This window comes from Cyanistes caeruleus, chromosome 1 (assembly GCF_971803275.1).
Source record: "Cyanistes caeruleus chromosome 1, bCyaCae1.hap1.1, whole genome shotgun sequence".
NCBI classification, from domain to species: domain Eukaryota; kingdom Metazoa; phylum Chordata; class Aves; order Passeriformes; family Paridae; genus Cyanistes; species Cyanistes caeruleus.
In genome coordinates this window covers 151495200-151514892 of record NC_141701.1, presented here as the reverse complement: position 1 = coordinate 151514892, position 19693 = coordinate 151495200, and the positions used below count along the sequence as shown (strand labels likewise).

Here is a 19693-nt window from a genome sequence, read left to right as displayed (position 1 = left end):
CATTGGCATGGGATAAAGGAATTTCCAGGTCCCTTCCAGCCCAAACCATTCCATGGATTCAGCGATCCCGTGGTTCTGTTTTTTCTGGATATCTCCAGCGTGCAGAGTTTGCAGGGATCCCTTGGGAATCACCAGAAACTTCCCTGTCCTAATTCCTGTCGGGAGAGAAAATAATGGGAAAATGGGAGAAACCTGCAGGAAAACTTTTCCATTGGGGCTTTGAAGGAAATCTGGGAAGCAGGGGCGGATCCGGGAAATGCAGATTAAAGGGATATGGATCATGGATATCCGGGATGACATCCAAAGGAATTCCAAGAGATTTGTGATTGAACTGGTATTTATTGGAATTCCAGCCCGTATCCCCTCCCAGAAACACTGGGATTTGGTGGCTGGGGATTTGGTGGCTGCTTCCTTCCAGGTGTTTTGGGAAAATAAAAATCATCCAAGGAATGTGCAAGTGGCCGGGAAATGACCCGGGAATGGGAAACATCCTGGGAAAGCGACATAAATCTGGGAATGATTCCCTGCATTTTGCTTTGAGGGGAAGCAAATCCAAGTTATCCGATCCGAGCGAGTCTGGGATTAGGAAAGCTTCAAACAGCCGCTCTTATCTCGGTCCTTGGGACAGGAATTTGGCACTCGAGTCCCTAAAAAGGCCTGGAAAATCCCAGCCCTGAGGATGTTGTCCCTTCCCTTCTTGCCTGCCGTTTCCCTGCTCCTGGATGCGTTTTCCTCAAAGCAATCCAGGATTTTTGGGTCCCTTCCCGGGAGAAGGGCAGTGTGTGATCCGAGGGAGGAATTCTGCCCACGCCAGCTGACACCGTGCGGATGCTTGAGCTTCCCTAAAGCCTCATCCCCGGCTCTAAATATAAACCCGGGCTTATCTTTGCATGACAAAGGCCAGGGGGGCCATTCAGGCTGGAGAAGGGAGCTGGGAATGTCACTCAGGAGCTGGGAATGTCACTCGGGAGCTGGGAATGTCACACGGGATGGCCCTGGCCAGGGTCAAAGCCAATGGAGCACCTGGATCGTAACCCAGCCTCCCCCTTGTCCCCGCACGGCAAAAATGTTTGAGCCGGCGCCAGGCTCGGCCTAAACCCCCCCAAAATCTCTTTTCCATGGAAGTGTTAATTGGAAACAATGCCGGATCCAAGGGCAGGATCCAAAATAGCCAGGGCCAGTCTTGTCCTTTTATAGCCGTGCCCCCATTGTGAGCTCCGGCATGTGATGGCTCAGGGAGGGACAAGGCGGCACTTCCAGAGGGGATAAAAACCCACCCCAGGCCGGGAATTCTCCTGCGGCAGCTCCTCTCTTTCCCAGCCTTTTCCAGCCTTTCCCAGCCTCTCCTTCCCAAATCAGCCATGGCTCCCAAGAAGCCCGAGCCTAAGAAGGCCGAGCCTAAGAAGGAAGAGCCCAAGCCAGCGCCTAAGCCGGCGGAGCCAGAGCCCAAGAAAGAAGTGGAATTTAACCCGGCTTCGGTCAAAGTAGGTGGAGATGGAGCTGGATACTGGGAATTGGGATCCTGAAAAATCAGCTGGGAATGGGTTTGTGCCGAACGGGAAATGTCCCGCGAGGGATAAACGCTGCGAGGCACGGGAGGATGTCAGCGTGGCATTGTGCTTTGGGAATTGTCCTTTGGGAATTGTCCCCTGGGAATTATCCTTTGGGAAAAAATTCCTTTGGGAATTGTCCCATGGGAAAAAGGGTTTTCCTTTGGGAATTGTCCTTTAGGTAAAAAGGGTTGTTCTTTGGGAATTGTCCCCTGGGAATTGTCCTTTGGGAAAAAGGGTTGTCCTTTGGGAAATGTTCTTTGGGAAAAAAATCCTTTGGGAACTGTCCTTTGGGAATTACCCCATGGGAAAAAGGGTTTTCCTTTGGGAATTGTCCTTTAGGAAAAAGGGTTGTTCTTTGGGAATTGTCCCTTGGGAATCATCCTTTGGGAATTATCCCTTGGGAAAAAGGGCTATCCTTTGGGAATCGTCCTTCAGGAAAAAGGGTTTTCCTTTGAGAATTGTCCCTTGGGAATTGTCCTTTGGAAATTGTCCCATGGGAAAAAGGGTTTTCCTTTGGGAATTGTCCTTTGGGAATTGTCCTTCAGGATAAAGGGTTTTCCTTTGGGAATTGTCCCTTGGGAATTGTCCTTTGGGAATTGTCCTTTGGGAATTGTCCCATGGGAAAAAGAGTTTTCCTTTGGGAATTGTCCCTTGGGAATTGTCCTTTGGGAATTGTCCTTTGGGAATTGTCCCATGGGAAAAAGAGTTTTCCTTTGGGAATTGTCCTTTGGGAATTTTCCTTTGGGAATTTTCCTTCAGGATAAAGGGTTTTCCTTTGGGAATTGTCTCTTGGGAACTGTCCCTTGGGAATTGTCCCTTGGGAATTGCCCTTTGGAAAAGGGCACTGCCTCTGGAAAAAGAAGAGCAGCTTTGCAGGATCTCTTTTTCATGAGAATTTGGAGCAGAGAATCCCAGAATCAGGGAATCCCAGAATCCTGGAATGGTTTGGATTAGGACAGACCTTAAATCCCATCCCATTCCATGGGCAGGGACATTCCCACCATCCCAGGCTGCTCCAGCCTGGCCTTGGGCACTTCCAGGGATCCAGGAGCAGCCACAGCTGCTCTGGGAATTCCATCCCAGCCAGGAATTCCGAATTCCCAATATCCCAAAATCCAACCAGTGGGAGCCATTCCTTGTGTCCTGTCCCTCCATCCCTTGTCCCCAGTCCCTCTCCAGCTCTCCTGGAGCCCCTTCAGGCCCTGCAAGGGGCTCTGAGCTCTCCCTGGATCCTTCCCTTCTCCAACCTGGACATTCCCAGTGGATAAATATCTCTGGATCCTCAAAAAGCAGCTTCCCCTCAGGAAAACGTGGGAATTCTGTGAGACAGGGAATCTTTTGCTTTGTCTCCTCATTGGTTAAATCTTCCTGCTCTTCCACGTGGGACCAAGCTCAGGATTTGGGACAAAGGGAACACTGGAAGGGCCTTTTCCTTCCTCGAATCCCAAATTCCCTGTAAATCCTGCTGGGACAAGCAGTGATTTGTAACACATCAAGGAATCAAATCCCAAGGAATTCAGTTTCCTGGAAGTTTTGAATGGAATGAACTCCAGAGCTGGTGCTCCCAGAGCAATTCCGTGACCTTGGGGAAGAGGTTTGTGACAGGATCCAGCTCTCTCTGTGCTCAACATTCCAGAGCTGGAAAAGGACAGTGATGAAGGGAATCACTTCCCTTGGAGGCACAGGGGGGACACTGTGACTTTGTGGGAATATCCACTGGGATTCTGGGATGTTGTGGGATCAAGGATGAGCTGTCATTAAAAAAAAAATCCCACCCCAGAAAAAAAAAATAAAAATCTTCCTTTTTTAATCAAAACAATTCCGCGCTCCGCAAATTTTATTTTTATCCTGGGAAAAAAAAAAATCAATTCCTGCATTTTAAAAAATGACTCTGCACAATTATTTGGGAAAATTATTTTTTTTTTAATGGAAATTTTGGTTTTCCTCCTTCGGCACCATTTGGAATGATGAAGGTTACATACAATAGAAATATTCCATAAATTCCGGAGTTCTGATCCCATTTTTAAGGTGCTAAAATTTCCTCGGGAATTCCCAAATAATTAACAAATCCTGATCCAGTGCCGCTGTGAGAGCATCCCTTCAACTCTGCAGGGAATATCCCATTCCCAAATATTGGATCAGGGAAATTGGGAAACACGAGATTGGAGCCTGGGGCATTTTTTTCCCAACCTCTTAGAAAAAGGAGGGGATATTTCCTGGAGAAGTTTTCCTGGGAATTCTTTAATTTGATCAGGAATGTCCTTGTCGGTTTATGCAAATTCCTGCTCCATAAATCCAGCTCTGCTTGAGCCCCGAATCCCTTCCCAATGTTTGGAAAATTGGGTTGGAATTCTCCAAATATCCCAATTTCTGCACTGCAGGATGAATTCCATTTCTATTTCCATCATCTTTTCCATAATTTCCATAGTTTTTATCCATAATGGATAAAAAAGTTGGAAAAACATTGCATCCAAACAAAATGTTCCAAAATCCATCTTTTTTTTTTTATGGGAATATCTCAAATGATTTCTATTTATTCCCAGATTTTATTGGTCGTGTTTGGAATTTTGGGACATTTTTTTTTAACCCGTGGAAAGTCTCAAAATCAAAATATTCCTGGGGTAGGGAAAGGTGCCGCATGTAGAATATTCCTTCTTCTCCCAGTCCTGATAATGATCCCAGGATTTTCTTTGGCGCCTGGAATTATTTCAGATATTCCCAAATTTTTTTCCTCTTTTTTTTCCTTTTTAGTCTGTTTTTTGTGTCAGTTGGGACGCCAATTCCAGGGGCCTAAATGTGGGACCCATCCCTTATCCAAAGCCATCATCCCAAATTTTTTGGCGATTCTCATATGCCCGTTCTCGTCGGATTTGATCCAACGCTCCAAAATTTCCGGCTTTCCAAAGGCTTCCCGAATTTCCGAGCGCTGGTGCGATTGGATGTTGTTTGCAGCTCATCCAAAAATATTTTGGGGGATTTGTTTCTGCCTTTTCCAGAAGAGCTGGGCTCATTCCTTGGATTTTTTTCTTTTTAAGGAAGTGTTTTTCTAGGGTGATCCCTGAACTTTTTATTTTGAAGAATAAATTGTCCTGAAAAAATTTGGTTACAAAAAAAAAATTTGTCTTTTCCAAACATTTAAGTCATTCCCACCTGGAAGCTCTTTAATTTTCCCAGGAATATATTTCACTTCCATGAAAAAGAATCTGAAATCCAGAATTGATTTACGATTTTTAAGGACACGGAAAGTGGGAACGGCTCCTTTAACCAGGGGAAAAGGGATCACCGGATTGAAATCCTCAATAATGAACAGGGAGAAAATCCCTGGAAGTTCATCCCTTGGGATGGTGCCAAACTCCTGTATCCGGGTGGACTGAGTCACCCCTGGGAGACGCTGAGCTGGGATAAAGGGGGATGAGACGGGAATTCGGGAATTTGGGTGCCGGCATTTCAGTGGCTAAAGTTGGAATGAGGTGACGTTGTTCCAGGTCTGGTGACTGGGATAAAAAATCCACGTGGAGACCTGGAAGGGACGTGGTTTTCCATAGGGAATTATCCGTGATGGTCGCGTTTTCCATGCTTTCCTGGGGAAAATGTTATTTTTGGGGAGCGTTGGGATCTCAAGGCTGCGTGGAATCTGTTGCCCCTGGAAATCCCTGGAAAGGAAAAGTTTCTTTCCTTTTTTTTTTTTCTGTGTGGAAAGATGGAGAAGTATCCGGGGAAAACTAGGAGCAGCCAGGGGAAAGAGGGCACCCGGAATGGTGAATCCTGCTGGATTTCAGCTCCGGAGCTTGGAGCGTTCCGCGGGCAGAAGAGCTGCACCTGAGGCCGGGAAAAGGGGATGGGAAAAATCCCATTCCCTTGGGATGAACAAATTGATCTGGGGGAGTTTTTCTTGGGAGAGATGGATTGAATCATTCCGTTAAATCCCAACCCAGGGATGGAAAAATTCCATGGGATAATTCCAACTACCTGGCCCCAGCCAGTCCCCTCCATCCTCGGGCTTTTCCGGCTCCTGAAAAATCCAGCTCTAGGAGCTCTTTGAAATATTCCGGCCTTTGTCTTGGAACTGTCCCGAGAAATAAACAGGGATGAGCTGCCCAAGGGGCACCGGGATAACGGGATAAATGGGATAACGGGATAAATGGGATAACGGGATAATAGGATAATGGGATAACGGGATAAATGGGATAATGGGATAACGGGATAATGTGGTGACAGGAGAGCTCCTTTCCCTACGCTGGAAGGTACAACATTCCCAAAAGAATCCCTCTCAGTCCCACTTCCAAAGGGACCAAAATTTCCCTGTGGAAAATTGATAGAATCCCAGGAATTCTGGGTTAAAAGGGACCTTAAGGATCATCCCAATCCACTTCGACCATGGCAGGGACATTTCCCATTATCCCAGGCTGCTCCAAGTTCCATCCAGCCTGGCCTTGGGCACTTCCAGGGATCCAGGGCCAGCCACAGCTGCTCTGGGAATTCCATCCCAGCTCCACCCCACCCTCCCAGCCAGGAATTCCTTCCCAATATCCCATCCATCCCTCCCCTCCGGAATTTTAAGTGCAGATAGGAAATAAGGAATAATTCTGTGGGATTTTTATGCAGCAGCAACCTCTGTGTGACCTTGACAATTTTTCTATTCCTGAGATATTTCACCTTGGAATCCAAGCTGGAATTAAGGGTTGATTCCTGGTTTTGCTCCCTTTTCCTTTGGAGCTCTTGGAGACTGGATCAGTGCTCATCCCAGGACGCTGGAGGAGTTTTATCCCCATTCGAATGCCCGTGGAAAGCGATGGGAGAGGGGATGACGGGAATGTTGTGGATTAATGGGATTAAAAAGGTTTTAGTGCAAGGAAAAAAAAAAAGACCACGCGACGGTGAAACGCAAATGTAACCTCAGGATCCCGATCCCGATGGTTTTCCTGGCCTCCTTCCCAATCCCGCATTTCTGTCTCCTGAAGCAGCGACCCGAGGGAACGGGGAAAACCTCCCCAAAACAACAACAACAACAACACCCCACAAAAACCCCTCAACAAATGAAATCAATGAAAAACCCTCTGAAATCCAGCCTCCTCTTCCTCCCAATCCCTGCCGTTCATCCCCAGATTCCTCAGTGTCCTATGAAAAACCAGGAATGTTGTCTGGCTCTTGGAAAGGCTCGGTTGTCGAAACACTTCCCCCGGCTCCTCTCCCGCCTGCCGGGTGAGAACAGATTTATTAATAGGGCTGATGTCAGGCTTAGCCTCGGCACGGAGTGACGGGGTTTATTGGGATCGAGAAAAATTCCGGGAGATTGGAAGCTGTGAATGACGTCAGAGGGGCCAAGGTGGAGTTAATCCCCCCTGGAGCCTCCAGGGAAAAATCAGGGAAAGAATCTGGAGGCATTGGGATGCAGCTGATGCCATCAGGTGATGATTCCCTGAAGGCTGGAGATGAGGAAAGCTGGGATCATGCCGATGGAAAGGTTTGGATTTGGATCCTCATGGAATGTGTGGCGTTGTCTGTACGTCAGGGCAGGACAGAAAAAATGGGAATTTCTCTGTCTCCCATACGGATTTGGACCAAACCCCACCACTGAGGAGAGGGAGGCTGGGATTGGAATGTCCTGGCTTTGAAACCTTCATTCCCAATGGGAAAAAAATGCCAGGGAAAACTCAGTTTCCCTTCTGCTGGGATATTTCCCACAACCAAAATCCCAAGGGAAGCCATCCTAGTGTCCTTCCCAGGAAAAGAGGGACTGTGGAGTCACGGATCCATTTAGGGTGGAAAAGTCCTCGAAGATCGTCAGATCCAAGAATTAATCCAGCGCTGCCAAGGCTGTCGCTGTCCCCAGGTGCTACATCCCTAAAATCCCTCCAGGAATGGCCGTGGGCAGCTGGGCCAGGCCTGGACAACCTTTTCTGGGAAGATTTTTTCCCAATATCCAACCTGAACCTCTCCTGTGAGTGAGTGTCCAAGGCTGGGAAGGGCTTGGAGCAACCTGGGATAATGTGAGGTGAACCCTTCATGGACCTCCTGACCCCGCCGGGATCATAAAACTGAGATGGAACTGATTTTTCCTTATCTGCATCGTTCTTCCCTTCTTATCAGTTCTCTTATCTTGTTTTTGTCTCTTCTAGGTGGAATTCAGCCCTGACCAGATCGAAGGTGAGGAAGATTTTTCTATCCCAGGTTCAGTAAATCCATCCCTGGGAAATGCTGGGATGAGCAGGGTTGGGATATTGGAAGAACTTTGGGAAGGCTGAGCTTGAATTCCTGGTTTTTCTTCAGCTCCTCCTCAAAATCCTTCCCTCCGAAAGAAAAGCAGGGAATTTGTGTCCCATTTCCAGCAGCTGCACCCCCAACCCAGCCCAAAGACAGGTTTTTCTTCAGGAAAAACCCACAGATATCAATATTTTCAAAGGAAAACCCTCAATTCTCCTTCAGGAAATTTTTCCTGCCTTCCCTCAGAACTTAATGTGTTCCAGCTCTCCCGAATCCAGCACGTAACGCCAGGCGTGGAATTTCTTTATCCTTTCAAACCCAAACATCGGCATTCATTTCCAAACCCTTTGTGGCAGCTCGAGAAACTGATCCCAAAACCTCCTGCCTGAAGCCCTGGGAACCCTGGGGCTGCAGCTGTTCCCTTCTCCCTCAAAAATCAGCCTGGCTTTTATGGGAAAATGGATGGCTGGTATCAAACATCTGGCAGGATTTGCCTTTGCTCTTTAAACCCTTGGGATTGGGGTTAATTAGAACAGGTTAATTAAATGGATCAGAGAGGAGAGATGTTTAATTATCACCTCCCTTTGTCTTTCCCTGCTGAGCCGAGGAGGATCCCGGTGTTCCAGGAAGGTTGGATTTCCCAATTTCCCAAAGCAGAAGGAATCCCATCCTCTGGGTTGGATATTCCTGGTCTTCCCTTCCCTTCCCTTCCCTTCCCTTCCCTTCCCTTCCCTTCCCTTCCCTTCCCTTCCCTTCCCTTCCCTTCCCTTCCCTTCCCTTCCCTTCCCTTCCCTTCCCTTCCCTTCCCTTCCCTTCCCTTCCCTTCCCTTCCCTTCCCTTCCCTTCCCTTCCCTTCCCTTCCCTTCCCTTCCCTTCCCTTCCCTTCCCTTCCCTTCCCTTCCCTTCCCTTCCCTTCCCTTCCCTTCCCTTCCCTTCCCTTCCCTTCCCTTCCCTTCCCTTCCCTTCCCTTCCCTTCCCTTCCCTTCCCTTCCCTTCCCTTCCCTTCCCTTCCCTTCCCTTCCCTTCCCTTCCCTTCCCTTCCCTTCCCTTCCCTTCCCTTCCCTTCCCTTCCCTTCCCTTCCCTTCCCTTCCCTTCCCTTCCCTTCCCTTCCCTTCCCTTCCCTTCCCTTCCCTTCCCTTCCCTTCCCTTCCCTTCCCTTCCCTTCCCTTCCCTTCCCTTCCCTTCCCTTCCCTTCCCTTCCCTTCCCTTCCCTTCCCTTCCCTTCCCTTCCCTTCCCTAATTCCTTCCCTAATTCCTTCCCAAATTCCTTCCCTAATTCCTTCCCAAATTCCTTCCCAAATTCCTTCTCTTTTTTTCCCAAGGGAAAACTCGTGTGGTACAAAAAGATTCCCTGAAAAGATTTCTGGATATTTTTGCCCCCAAAATGTTGCTCCAGGACAAGAACTGATGCTCTGGGGTGAATTCCACCCCCATTTTTAGGTGTCCCATCCCTGGTTGCAAAGTCCTCTCGGATCCCTGGATTTGGGCCTCTCCAGCTCCCGGAATTTCTGGGAAGGGAGGGAAAAGGGAGCTGTTCCAGGCGGGCAGAGAGGCAGTAATTAGGGATCCGAAAATATCCTTCCCGAGGTTTCCTGGCCAGAGGGAGGGCGAAGGACACCGAGGTGGTTTTGGAGCTTGGACGGGAATTTCGTGGAGTCAGCAAATGCAAATGAAAAGATTAAAATTGAGGGAGGAAAAAAGAAAAGGAACAAACCCTTGGAAATCTGAGCCTGAGACAGGAATTTTGCTGGATTGGGAATCTTTGGGAGATGGTGCTCAGCGCTCGGGGGCGATGGGTGAGGAGCTCAGGGAGGTGGGAATATTTCCCCTTATTCCTGACCCGCGAGCACCAGGAAAGGAGCTGGGAAGGGAATCTCTGCCCCCATTCCACAGCAAGAATCCCAGGAAAATCCACGATTGCCCTCTGCTGGAATGAGGGGCTGGAAAGGGATCGGGGCTCTGCCCAGGGACAGGAGGGAAAATCCAGGAGAGGGAGGAAAATTCCAGGAGGGAAGAGGAGAGCGGGAAGAAGAAAACAAGGGAACGTTAATTAGTCCCAAATGAGAAAGTTCAGTCTTGTTTGGAAGTGTTGGATGAGGAAGGAAATGAGGAAAATTGGAGCGGAATGATCAAAATGGAAAGGGAAGGAGAGAGGAGAATCCAGGAAAAGTCCAGGAAAATCCAGGGAAAATCAAAAAGGAAAGGGAGGGAGAGAGGAGAATCCAGGAAAAATCCAGGAAAATCCAGGGAAAATCAAAATGGAAAGGGAGGGAGAGAGGAGAATCCAGGAAAAGTCCAGGAAAATCCAGGGAAAATCAAAGAATGGAGGACAGAGGGAAAGAAGGAAAGGAAAAATGAGATGGGATGAAGGGAGGGAGTTGGGGAAGATGGAGAAAATCCGAGGTGCAGAGTGTGTGGATGAATGGTGGAATAAATCAGGATTTAGGGAAAAAAGGACGATATCCTGGAGTTTGGAAAAGCGGGAAGGAAATAAAGGCGGATCCAGGGGTTTAAAGCCAAAAGGATTTCTGTGATCAGCTGTGGATGGTGCCCTGGGAAGTCGAGGATAACAGGGAAGTTAAAGGATAAAGGATAAAATTAAAGGATAAAGGATAAAGTTAAAGGATAAAGGATAAAGGATGAAGGATGAAGTTAAAGGATAAAGGATGAAGTTAAAGGGTAAAGGATAAAGGATAAAATTAAAGGATAAAGGACAAAGTTTAAGGATAAAGGATAAAGTTAAAGGATAAAGGATAAATGATAAAGGATAAGGGATAAAAGATAAAGGATAAATGATAAAGGATAAAGGATAAAGGATAAAGGATAAAGGATAAAGAATAAAGGATAAAGGATATAGGATAAAGAATAAAGGATAAAGGATAAAGTTAAAGGATAAAGGATAAAGGATAAATGATAAAAGATAAATTATAAAGGATAAGGGATAAAGGATAAAGGATAAATGATAAAGGATAAATGATAAAGGATAAAGTTAAATTATGAAGGATAAATGACAAAGGATAAAGGATAAAGTTAAAAAATAAAGGATGAAGTTAAAGGATAAAGGCTAAAGGATAAATGATAAAGGATAAAGGATAAAGGATAAAGGATAAAGGATAAATGATAATGGATAAATGATAAAGAATAAAGTTTAAAGGATAAAGGATAAAGGATGAAGGCTGAAGTTAAAGGATAAATGATAAAGGATAAATGATAAATGATAAATGATAATGGATAAAGGATAAAGGATAAAGGATGAAGTTAAAGGATAAATGATAAAGGATAAATGATAAAGGATAAATGATAAAGGATAAAGTTAAAGGAAAAAGGCTGAAGTTAAAGGATAAATGATAAAGGATAAATGATAAAGGATAAAGGATAAAGGATAAAGGATAAAGGATAAAGTATAAAGGATAAAGGATAAAGGATAAAGGATAAAGGATAAAGGATAAAGGATAAAGGATAAAGGATGAAGTTAAAGGATAAGGGATGAAGTTAAAGGATAAAGGATGAAGTTAAAGGACACCAGCCTATTGCTGCAGCTCCCTGGGATGCTCCTCTGACCCTGCAATTCCAGCAGGGAAAGGAGAGCTGGAGGAGTCGGAGTGTGTGGGGAAGTCTGTGCTGGATCCTGCACTGACTCCATGAGAATCACGGAATTGTTCTGTTTGGAAAAGATCCTTAATAGCACTGATCCCAACACTGCCAGGTCCAACATCCGATGTCCTCAAGCACCACATCCGTGTGAAATCAGTGGTGGGAAGGAGAACCTGTCCCATGGGAATGCTCCACCGGGATCCTGTTCCTCACAGCAGTGAGGGACTCCATCTGGGGAGGTGGGAAACCTCTGAAGGGAATTTTTCCAGCTCCATGCAGGAGATCCATCCTGGTCCCACTTCCTGAGGGAAAAACAAATCCCGTTCTCTGGATCCCACCCTGGAGGTGCCTCTGGGGTGTCCAGCCCTGGCTCCTCAGCACAGCAGGGACAGGAGCTCCTGGAGCTCAGGAAGGGCCTGGAGCGTCTCCGTGCCCAGGAGAGGCTGAGGGAGCTGGGGCTGCTCAGCCTGGAGAGGAGACACAGCTGAGAGGGACCCTCAGCCCTGGGGGTCCCTGGGTGTCCCTGAGTGTCCCTGGGTATCCCTGACTGTCCCTGGGGGTCCCTGGGTATCCCTGGCTGTCCCCGAGTGTCCCTGTCTGTCCCTGTCTGTCCCTGTCTGTCCCTGAGTGTCCCTGTCTGTCCCTGAGTGTCCCTGGGGGTCCCTGGGTGCAGGGAGGGTCAGAGCAGGCCCAGGTTCTGCTCCAGGCCCAGCAATGGCACCAGAGGAACGGGCAGGGACCGATCCCAGGAATTCCCCCGGCACAGGAGGCAGAACTTGTGCCCTGGGCAGTGCCCAGCCCTGAGCAGAGCCCAGAGAGGCTGTGGAGTCTCCCTGATTGGGGATATTCCAGAGTTATCGGGATGTCATCCTGAGCCCTGTGCTCTGGGACGGCCCTGCTGGAGCAGGATCCACTCTGGTCCCTTCCAACCTGAGCCGTTCTGGAATTCTGGAATTCTGGGATCAGGTTTTCCACACACCTTCACCCTCCCCCACCAATTCACTGCTTGTTGGGTGACAATCCTGGTATTTTTTCCTGGCATCTCTCATTTCCAGCTCCTTGAGGTGCTCCTGGAGCTCCAGGCACTGGCTCAGTGCTCTCAAAGTATCCAATCTTTTATCCAAGATCCACTTCCCCGGATGAGCAGAGCTGCTGTTGAATCCTGGCCCTTCCTGAGGAGCTGGAAAGCTCCCAAGGCTGATTGCTCCTGTTTTCCACACTTTCCGATGTTAACTGAGACGGAAATACCACGGGAGAAACATTTTGACCTCTCCGATTCCATTCCCCGGTGGAACCGGAAAACCCAAGGAAGGAGGAACGCAAACATCGGAGATAACAAAACTCATCCAAATTTTTCCCAAACCGCAAAACCAAACGGTCAAGGCGGTCGCTGAGAGAAAAATCCTGATGGTATTGGAATGAATTTCTCCTGACCCTTTTTCCCTTCCAGAATTTAAGGAAGCGTTTTCCCTCTTCGACCGGACCCCCAAGTCGGAGATGAAAATCACCTACGCCCAGTGTGGAGACGTCCTGAGGGCTTTGGGGCAGAACCCGACCCAGGCCGAGGTCATGAAATTGCTTGGCAGACCCAAACCTGAAGGTTGGTCACCGATTTATCAGCTCTGGGATGAGAATATATTTTGTTCATTCAGTAATTCATATTACAGGTGATTTAATTAATTTTAATCTCCTATAATGTTAATTATGCATCTTAATAAGGCCTGGATTGATGTAAAAGTATTATTTGCTGCATGTTTTTTAATGATTTTTCAAGTTCATAACAAAAAATTAAATATCTTACCTTTAATTACAGAAAAAAGGGGGGGAGCAGAGGCTACGCCTCAGAAGTATAAAAACCTTATAAATCTTAAATTTTTGAAAAAAAAGCTTAAAAAATTATATAAATACTGGAAATTTTATGAACAGTTCTTTCTGAACAGTTCTTTTACAACAAGATAAATCAAAAATCCATTTCAATTAATAACCTGGCCTCCTCTGTCCGTTTTGGGAAAGGGAAATCCCAAATTCATTCCTGGAGAAGATCTCCGTTTTCTGGGTGTGGAGTAGCTCAGGATACGGAACAGCCTCTGAAAGGGAGGAAGAATTGATCTGGAAATCAAGATTATTGTCCCAAATCGAAGGGAATTAATTAATTTAACAGCCCTGGGCATCAATGGGTTTTAAAATGATGAATTTTTGCATTTTGAAGTTGAATTTATGGAGGAATTAATGAGTTTTTCCTAAAAACATGGGTGTTTCCAGCAATTCCAGAGAAACAAAGGGATAATTTGGATGTAAGGACACGGATTGTTCCACAAAAGTGGGGCAGGAACTTCTGTAAAGATTGCAGTGATATCCTTCCGTATTCCATGTTTTCCACGTATTTCCATGTTCTTCTCTCCCTTTATCCAACTTTTATCCCCACAGTTCTGTGATCATGGATATTCCATGGTTAATTCCCAAATCTCCCAGAATCCTCCCAAATTTTCCTTTCCAGGCTCTTCTATCCCTTAATCCAATGTTTGTCGCCATGGATCTTCCACCCCATGCTGGATATTCCATGGTTAATTCCCAACTCTTCCAGAATCCCTCCCAAACTTCCATTTCCAGGCTCTTCTCTCCCTTTATCCAATGTTTATCCCCACAGATTTTCCACCCCATGCTGGATTTTCCATGGTTTAATTCCCAAATCTCCCAGAATCCTCCCAAACTTCCATTTCCAGGCTCTTCTATCCCTTAATCCAATGTTTATCCCCACAGATCTTCCACCCCATGCTGGATTTTCCATGGTTTAATTCCCAAATCTCCCAGAATCCCTCCCAAACTTTCATTTCCACCCTCTTTTCTTCCTTAACCTGGAATTCATCCCCACAGTTCTTCCCTCACAGTGGATATTCCATGGTTAATTCCCAACTCTCCCAGAATCCTCCCAAATTTCCATTTCCATGCTCTTCTCTCCCTTTATCCAATGTTTATCCCCACAGATCTTCCACCCCATGGTGGATATTCCATGGTTAATTCCCAACTTTCCCAGAATCCCTCCAAACTTCCATTTCCAGGCTCTTCTATCCCTTAATCCAACATTTATCCCCACAGATCTTCCACCCCTTGGTGGATATCCCACATTTAATTCCCAAATCTCCCAGAATCCCTCCACATTCCCTTTTCCCCCGTGTTTTCCAGAGATGAATTCCAAGATGATCGACTTTGAGACCTTCCTGCCCATGCTCCAGCACATTGCCAAGACCAAGGACACTGGAACCTACGAGGATTTCGTGGAAGGGCTCCGGGTGTTCGACAAGGAGGGGAACGGGACGGTCATGGGAGCCGAGCTCCGCCACGTCCTGGCCACGCTGGGTGAGGAAAAACTTCCCTTGGGAATTTCCATCCCTCCCTCTTTTCCCTTCGTGTTTTATTTCTCTGGTAAACATCTCATTCCCTTCACGGTAAAACGATCCCGAAATTTCCAACCCCGCCCATTCCCTCGGTTTGGTTCCACTTCGCCAAAACGAAGCCAGAGAATCCAAATATTTCAATCATCAAATGAAATTTCCTGAAATCCATCATTGATCCATGCCTGAGATCCCAAATCTGACCTTGGAATCTTCCAGAACCTCAGTCTCTGAGGGGAACTGAGTTTTCGCTGAGAGTTTTTTCACCAGGCCTTGGTTAAAACCAACCCAAACCTTCAAGATTTGGCACTCAGACGAAGTTTATTCTTAGGAAAATGAGTTTTTCCCCATAATATCCCATGGGTTTCCAGATTTTTCCCGTCTTTCTGGATTTGGGATCAAATTCACTCTCAGATTTGCATCCGGATTTGGGTCAACTTTGGAATTTGGATCAAGTTTGCAACTCCAAGAGGAACTTTTCCCATGGTCGGCACCCCAAACTCCCCCCAAGGAGAAACCTCCCCTTTCTCCTCTCTTTTGCCTTCCTCAGGAGCTTCCTAAATTCCTAAATCTGTGATTTTGATCCCTAATTTTCCCTAATTTTGATCCCTAAATTCCTAAATCCAGGATTTTGATCCCTAATTTTCCCTAATTTTGATCCCTAAATTCCTATATCTGGGATTTTAATCCCTAATTTTTCCTAATTTTGATCCCTAAATTCCTAAATCTGGGATTTTGATCCCTAATTTTCCCTAATCTTTGATACCTAAATTCCTAAATCTGGGATTTTGATCCCTAATTTTCCCTAATCCTTGATCCCTAAATTCCTAAATCCGGGATTTTGATCCCTAATTTTCCCTAATTTTGATCCCTAAATTCCTAAATCCGGGATTTTGATCCCTAATTTTCCCTAATTTTGATCCCTAAATTCCTAAATCTGGGATTTTGATCCCTAATTTTGATCCCTAAATTCCTAAATCCGGGATTTTGATCCAGGGATTTTTGTTTTCCACACAGGGGAGAGACTGACCGAGGAGGAAGTGGACAAATTGATGGCTGGCCAGGAAGATGCCAACGGCTGCATCAACTACGAAGGTGCCTGGGGTCCCTGAAAGCTTAAAATATTCCCAAGAATCTTGAAATCCGTGGAAAAAACGGAGCAAGAATTCCAGATTTTAGCCCAACCTTGAGTCTAAATTTAGTCTCCTGATGAACCCCATCAGTGAGAGGTTAATGATGTTTTCCATGGGATAACTGATCCTTCTTTCCCTCTTTTTTCCCAGCTTTTGTGAAGCACATCATGGCTAACTGAGGCCAGGTGAGTCTCCTCCCGGATTTCTGAGCCCTCCTTCCTTTAGGATTTCCTGGAAACTCCCAAGAAGGAATATTTCCCATACAAATCCCTGCTCCCAGACTCCTAAAAAAACAAGGAATTAGAGCTGAGCCAGCGGGAGAGGGGAGAAAAAACAGGAAGGGAAGAGATAAGAAGGAATCAGGAATCACCTCTAGCCGTGTATGTAGGAGTCCAGAAATGTAGAGACATTTCTGTATTCAATTCTTTAAAAGATTCTTTATCAATCCTATATAATATTGACAGAAAAGCTTCCAAATATCCCTGAGAAAGCAAAAAAATTATAAAAAATTAAGTAGAAAGTAGAAAAATTTTAAATTTATCATTGAGGTGAAAATATAGATTTTATATATATAAAATCTATATAGTATATGAAATATGAAATATGAAATATGAAATATTAAATATGATATGTGAAATTATATTATATTATATTATATTATATTATATTATATTATATTATATTATATTATATTATATTACATATAATGTTTATTATATATTATATTATAATATATATTATGGATATATTAAATAATATATATAATATATATAATATATAATACTATAATATAATATCATATATTATATATATTATATATTATTATATTATATATAATATAATAATATAATTATTATATTTATATTATATTATATTATATTATATTATATTATATTATATTATATTATATTATATTATATTATATTATATTATGTTATATTATATTATATTATATTATATTATATTATATTATATTATATTATATTATATTATATTATATTATATTATATTATATTATATTATATTATATTATATTATATTATTCTATTCTAGGGTTTCACACACGGAGTAAAGACAGAGGAAAAAGGGTGTAATTTTTAATCCTTCTCCCTTCTTCTCCATAATTCTGCAGCTTTTAGGAGCACAAAGAATGATTGGTATAGAGTTAGTCGCAGTTTTAATTACGTAATTAATTGTTAAGGAATAAAAACAATTCACTTTTGGTAGTTAATGGGTAAAAATAGAAATAAAGGTGAAACAGCCTCGTGTTTTGGGGCCATTTTTTACCATCAGAGTGAAATGAGCCAGTTTTTGGTGAATTGAGCTTGTGCAGAAAGTCTGGATGGACCTGCCAAGTTTTTTAATAAAACTTCTAATAAACACGATTTATTTAATTTTAAATATTAATTTTAATTTTATTTAAGATTTTAATGAGCCCCGGGGAGTTTTCTTTGAATAATTAGGACTGAGATAAGTGAGACTCCCCATGAGGGAGGATCCCAAGAGAATTCAGCCCAAAAGAGGCTGAGAGAGACGAGAGAAAATTAGAGTATAATTAGTATAATTAGTGGTTTTCCACAAATCCGCCTCCCGACAACGGATTGGTTTTCCAGGAAAAGTCCGGAGCTTTGTCCGGTACATCCAAACCACGGCACCACCGAGGGTTTCTCCGTCTCACCCTCACAAAGGAGCTGGGGTTTATTCCCAGGATTTCCTGGCTGGGTTTATCCCGGTTTTACTGGAAAAGGCTCCCGCTGCCTTTTCCCGCCATTCCCTGGGTTTTCTCAACCCCTGGGGAAGGACTCGACCGATCCATCTGTTCCAATATCCCGGGAAAAGCCGCGCTCGGATTTGGTCTGGACCTTTTGTTTGTTTTTAGTCTTTCCCCTCGGCTCTGGTTTATTTTTAGGCCTGGCTTTGGTTTGGTTTTGGAGCTGACCTGGCTGTTTTGTGGTGACTTTTGATTCTGGGAGTCACATCTCAGTTTTTCAGGAATTCTGTTCCGAGATATAATTTAACAAAATATAAATAAACTAAAAAAAACCCCAAACCTGATTTAGTTTGGGTTTTTTTTTCCTTTATTTATATTTCTTCCTTTTAGAATCCATTTTTTTTTTCTTAAAGAATTTACCTTTGAACTTGGAATTTTCCTTAAGGAATTTTCCTTAAGGAATTTACCTTTGAACCTGGAATTTTCCAACTGGTTCCCAGTTTTTCACTCCAAAGATCAGGAACCATTTCTTTTTTAGGATCCATTTTTTTTTCCCTTAGGCATTTACCTTTGAGCTTGGAATTTTCCTTAAGGAATTTACCTTTGAACCTGGAATTTTCCAACCGGTTCCCAGTTCTTGATACCAAAGTAATCCAAATCCATCATTCATGCCTCTTGTTTCGGGATATTTTCCATCCTTAATCCAAACCCACTGATGGAAAATTCCCGTTCCGATGGGAACCAATGTTTGCCACCAGAGAAGACAAATGAGCACGGAAAACCGGGAAGCTGGAAAACTGGGAATAGGATTGGGAAGCAAATTGATTTTTAATGGGTTTGGAAAGGTGAAGATGGAAGTTTGTGATTCCCAGGAATCCAACATTCCTGGGATTTGCCGATGAGTTTGGGTGGCATCATCCACTGGGGGCCCTTCAACCCCTGCTGTGGGGCTTGGAATATTTCGGGAAAGACAAACGGAATGGCATCTCCATCCTGGAAGGAGCAAAGGTCTTTTGCCACAGGATTTGAACTCAGTGGGAATCTGGAGCTGAGCCCAAAAATTCGGGAATGGCTTCGTCTCTTGGCCATTCCCATGGGATGGAGGAAGGAAAAGCCGAGTCTCCGTACCGGGATGAAACTGGCCCTTTCCTCCTGATTTCCTGAGGGAATTGGGAATATTTTATAGGGAATTTTCTGACCTGGATTGGCTCCAGGGACTGCTTCCCGTGTTTCCTCCATCGCCGGGATTTTGGGATGATTCCCGGTGTTTTGGCAGCTCTCGTTGTTGATGAGGATGATTCCCGGGGGAATTGTTTGTTCTTTCTTTTTTCCTCGAATTCTTAAAAATATCTTTATCTTCCAGGACAAGATAAGCAGCGAGAATTCCGGATACCGGCTGGATTTCCACCTGCTGGAATTTCTCCTTGTTTTTCAGCCCCGATTCCCATTCCAGAGCTCTGAAATGTGCCTAAATCCCAAAAAATATTTGGATATTTTTGTTTAGCTCACTTTGTTCCTCCGTGGGAAAAGGGTGGATCCTGTGGAGACCCGGCGGAAAAAACTGGAATGTGAACTGGGAATCCCTGGGTATTTCTTTAGGATGAAGGATATAAACAGAAATACAAAACTAAGGAAAAGGGAGGAATTCTTTTCATGAATAAATCGATAAAAAAAATCCCTTTTCCCATCCCAAACTTCACCTTTTCCCTGTGTTTATGGGACACCAGTGTAAAAATCCCAGGAATATCCTTCATTCTTAGGGAAAACCTGTGGAATTCCCAGGAATTAGCAACAAACAAAACCTCGCTGATGTTTTTTTTTCCCTGCTTTGGATGATGGAAAATTAAAGATAAAAAAGCAAAAAAAAACCCCCAAATTAAAGCAAAATTTGCTCAAATCCGTCTTTTCTCCACGAGGATTCCTTCCCATCCCAATAATTTTCCTAGGAAAAAAGGAGAAGTCTTCCCCAAAGGAAAACTGGAAGTTGTTCTAATAAAAACATCTCGGTCCTGGAGTTTTTGCAGTAAAAAATGGGATTTTCCGTGTCTTTGTTTCTGTGTCCGTGTGAGGGAAGGGGAAAAGGGAAAGAAATCCTGAGAAAAACC

General features: G+C 44.5%; 1 protein-coding gene across 1 annotated transcript; it reads left to right on the top strand.

The window, feature by feature from the left end:
* Positions 1-1273: 1273 nt before the first annotated feature.
* MYL3 (myosin light chain 3) lies at positions 1274-19485 on the top strand. The gene is made up of 7 exons (XM_086867596.1): positions 1274-1484; positions 7673-7700; positions 12803-12952; positions 14536-14709; positions 15762-15839; positions 16028-16062; positions 18952-19485. Exons 1-6 carry the CDS (start codon positions 1362-1364, stop codon positions 16054-16056), a joined length of 582 nt encoding a protein of 193 aa, XP_086723722.1. The 5' UTR covers positions 1274-1361; the 3' UTR covers positions 16057-16062; positions 18952-19485.
* The last annotated feature ends 208 nt before the right edge of the window (positions 19486-19693 follow it).

Coding starts and splice junctions, on each gene's coding strand:
- MYL3 (XM_086867596.1), top strand. CDS start 1,362: ATGGCTCCCAAGAAGCCCGAGCCTAAGAAGGCCGAGCCTAAGAAGGAA. Junction 1,485..7,672: donor TTAACCCGGCTTCGGTCAAA/GTAGGTGGAGAT, acceptor TGTCTCTTCTAG/GTGGAATTCAGCCCTGACCA. Junction 14,710..15,761: donor CCACGTCCTGGCCACGCTGG/GTGAGGAAAAAC, acceptor TTTTCCACACAG/GGGAGAGACTGACCGAGGAG.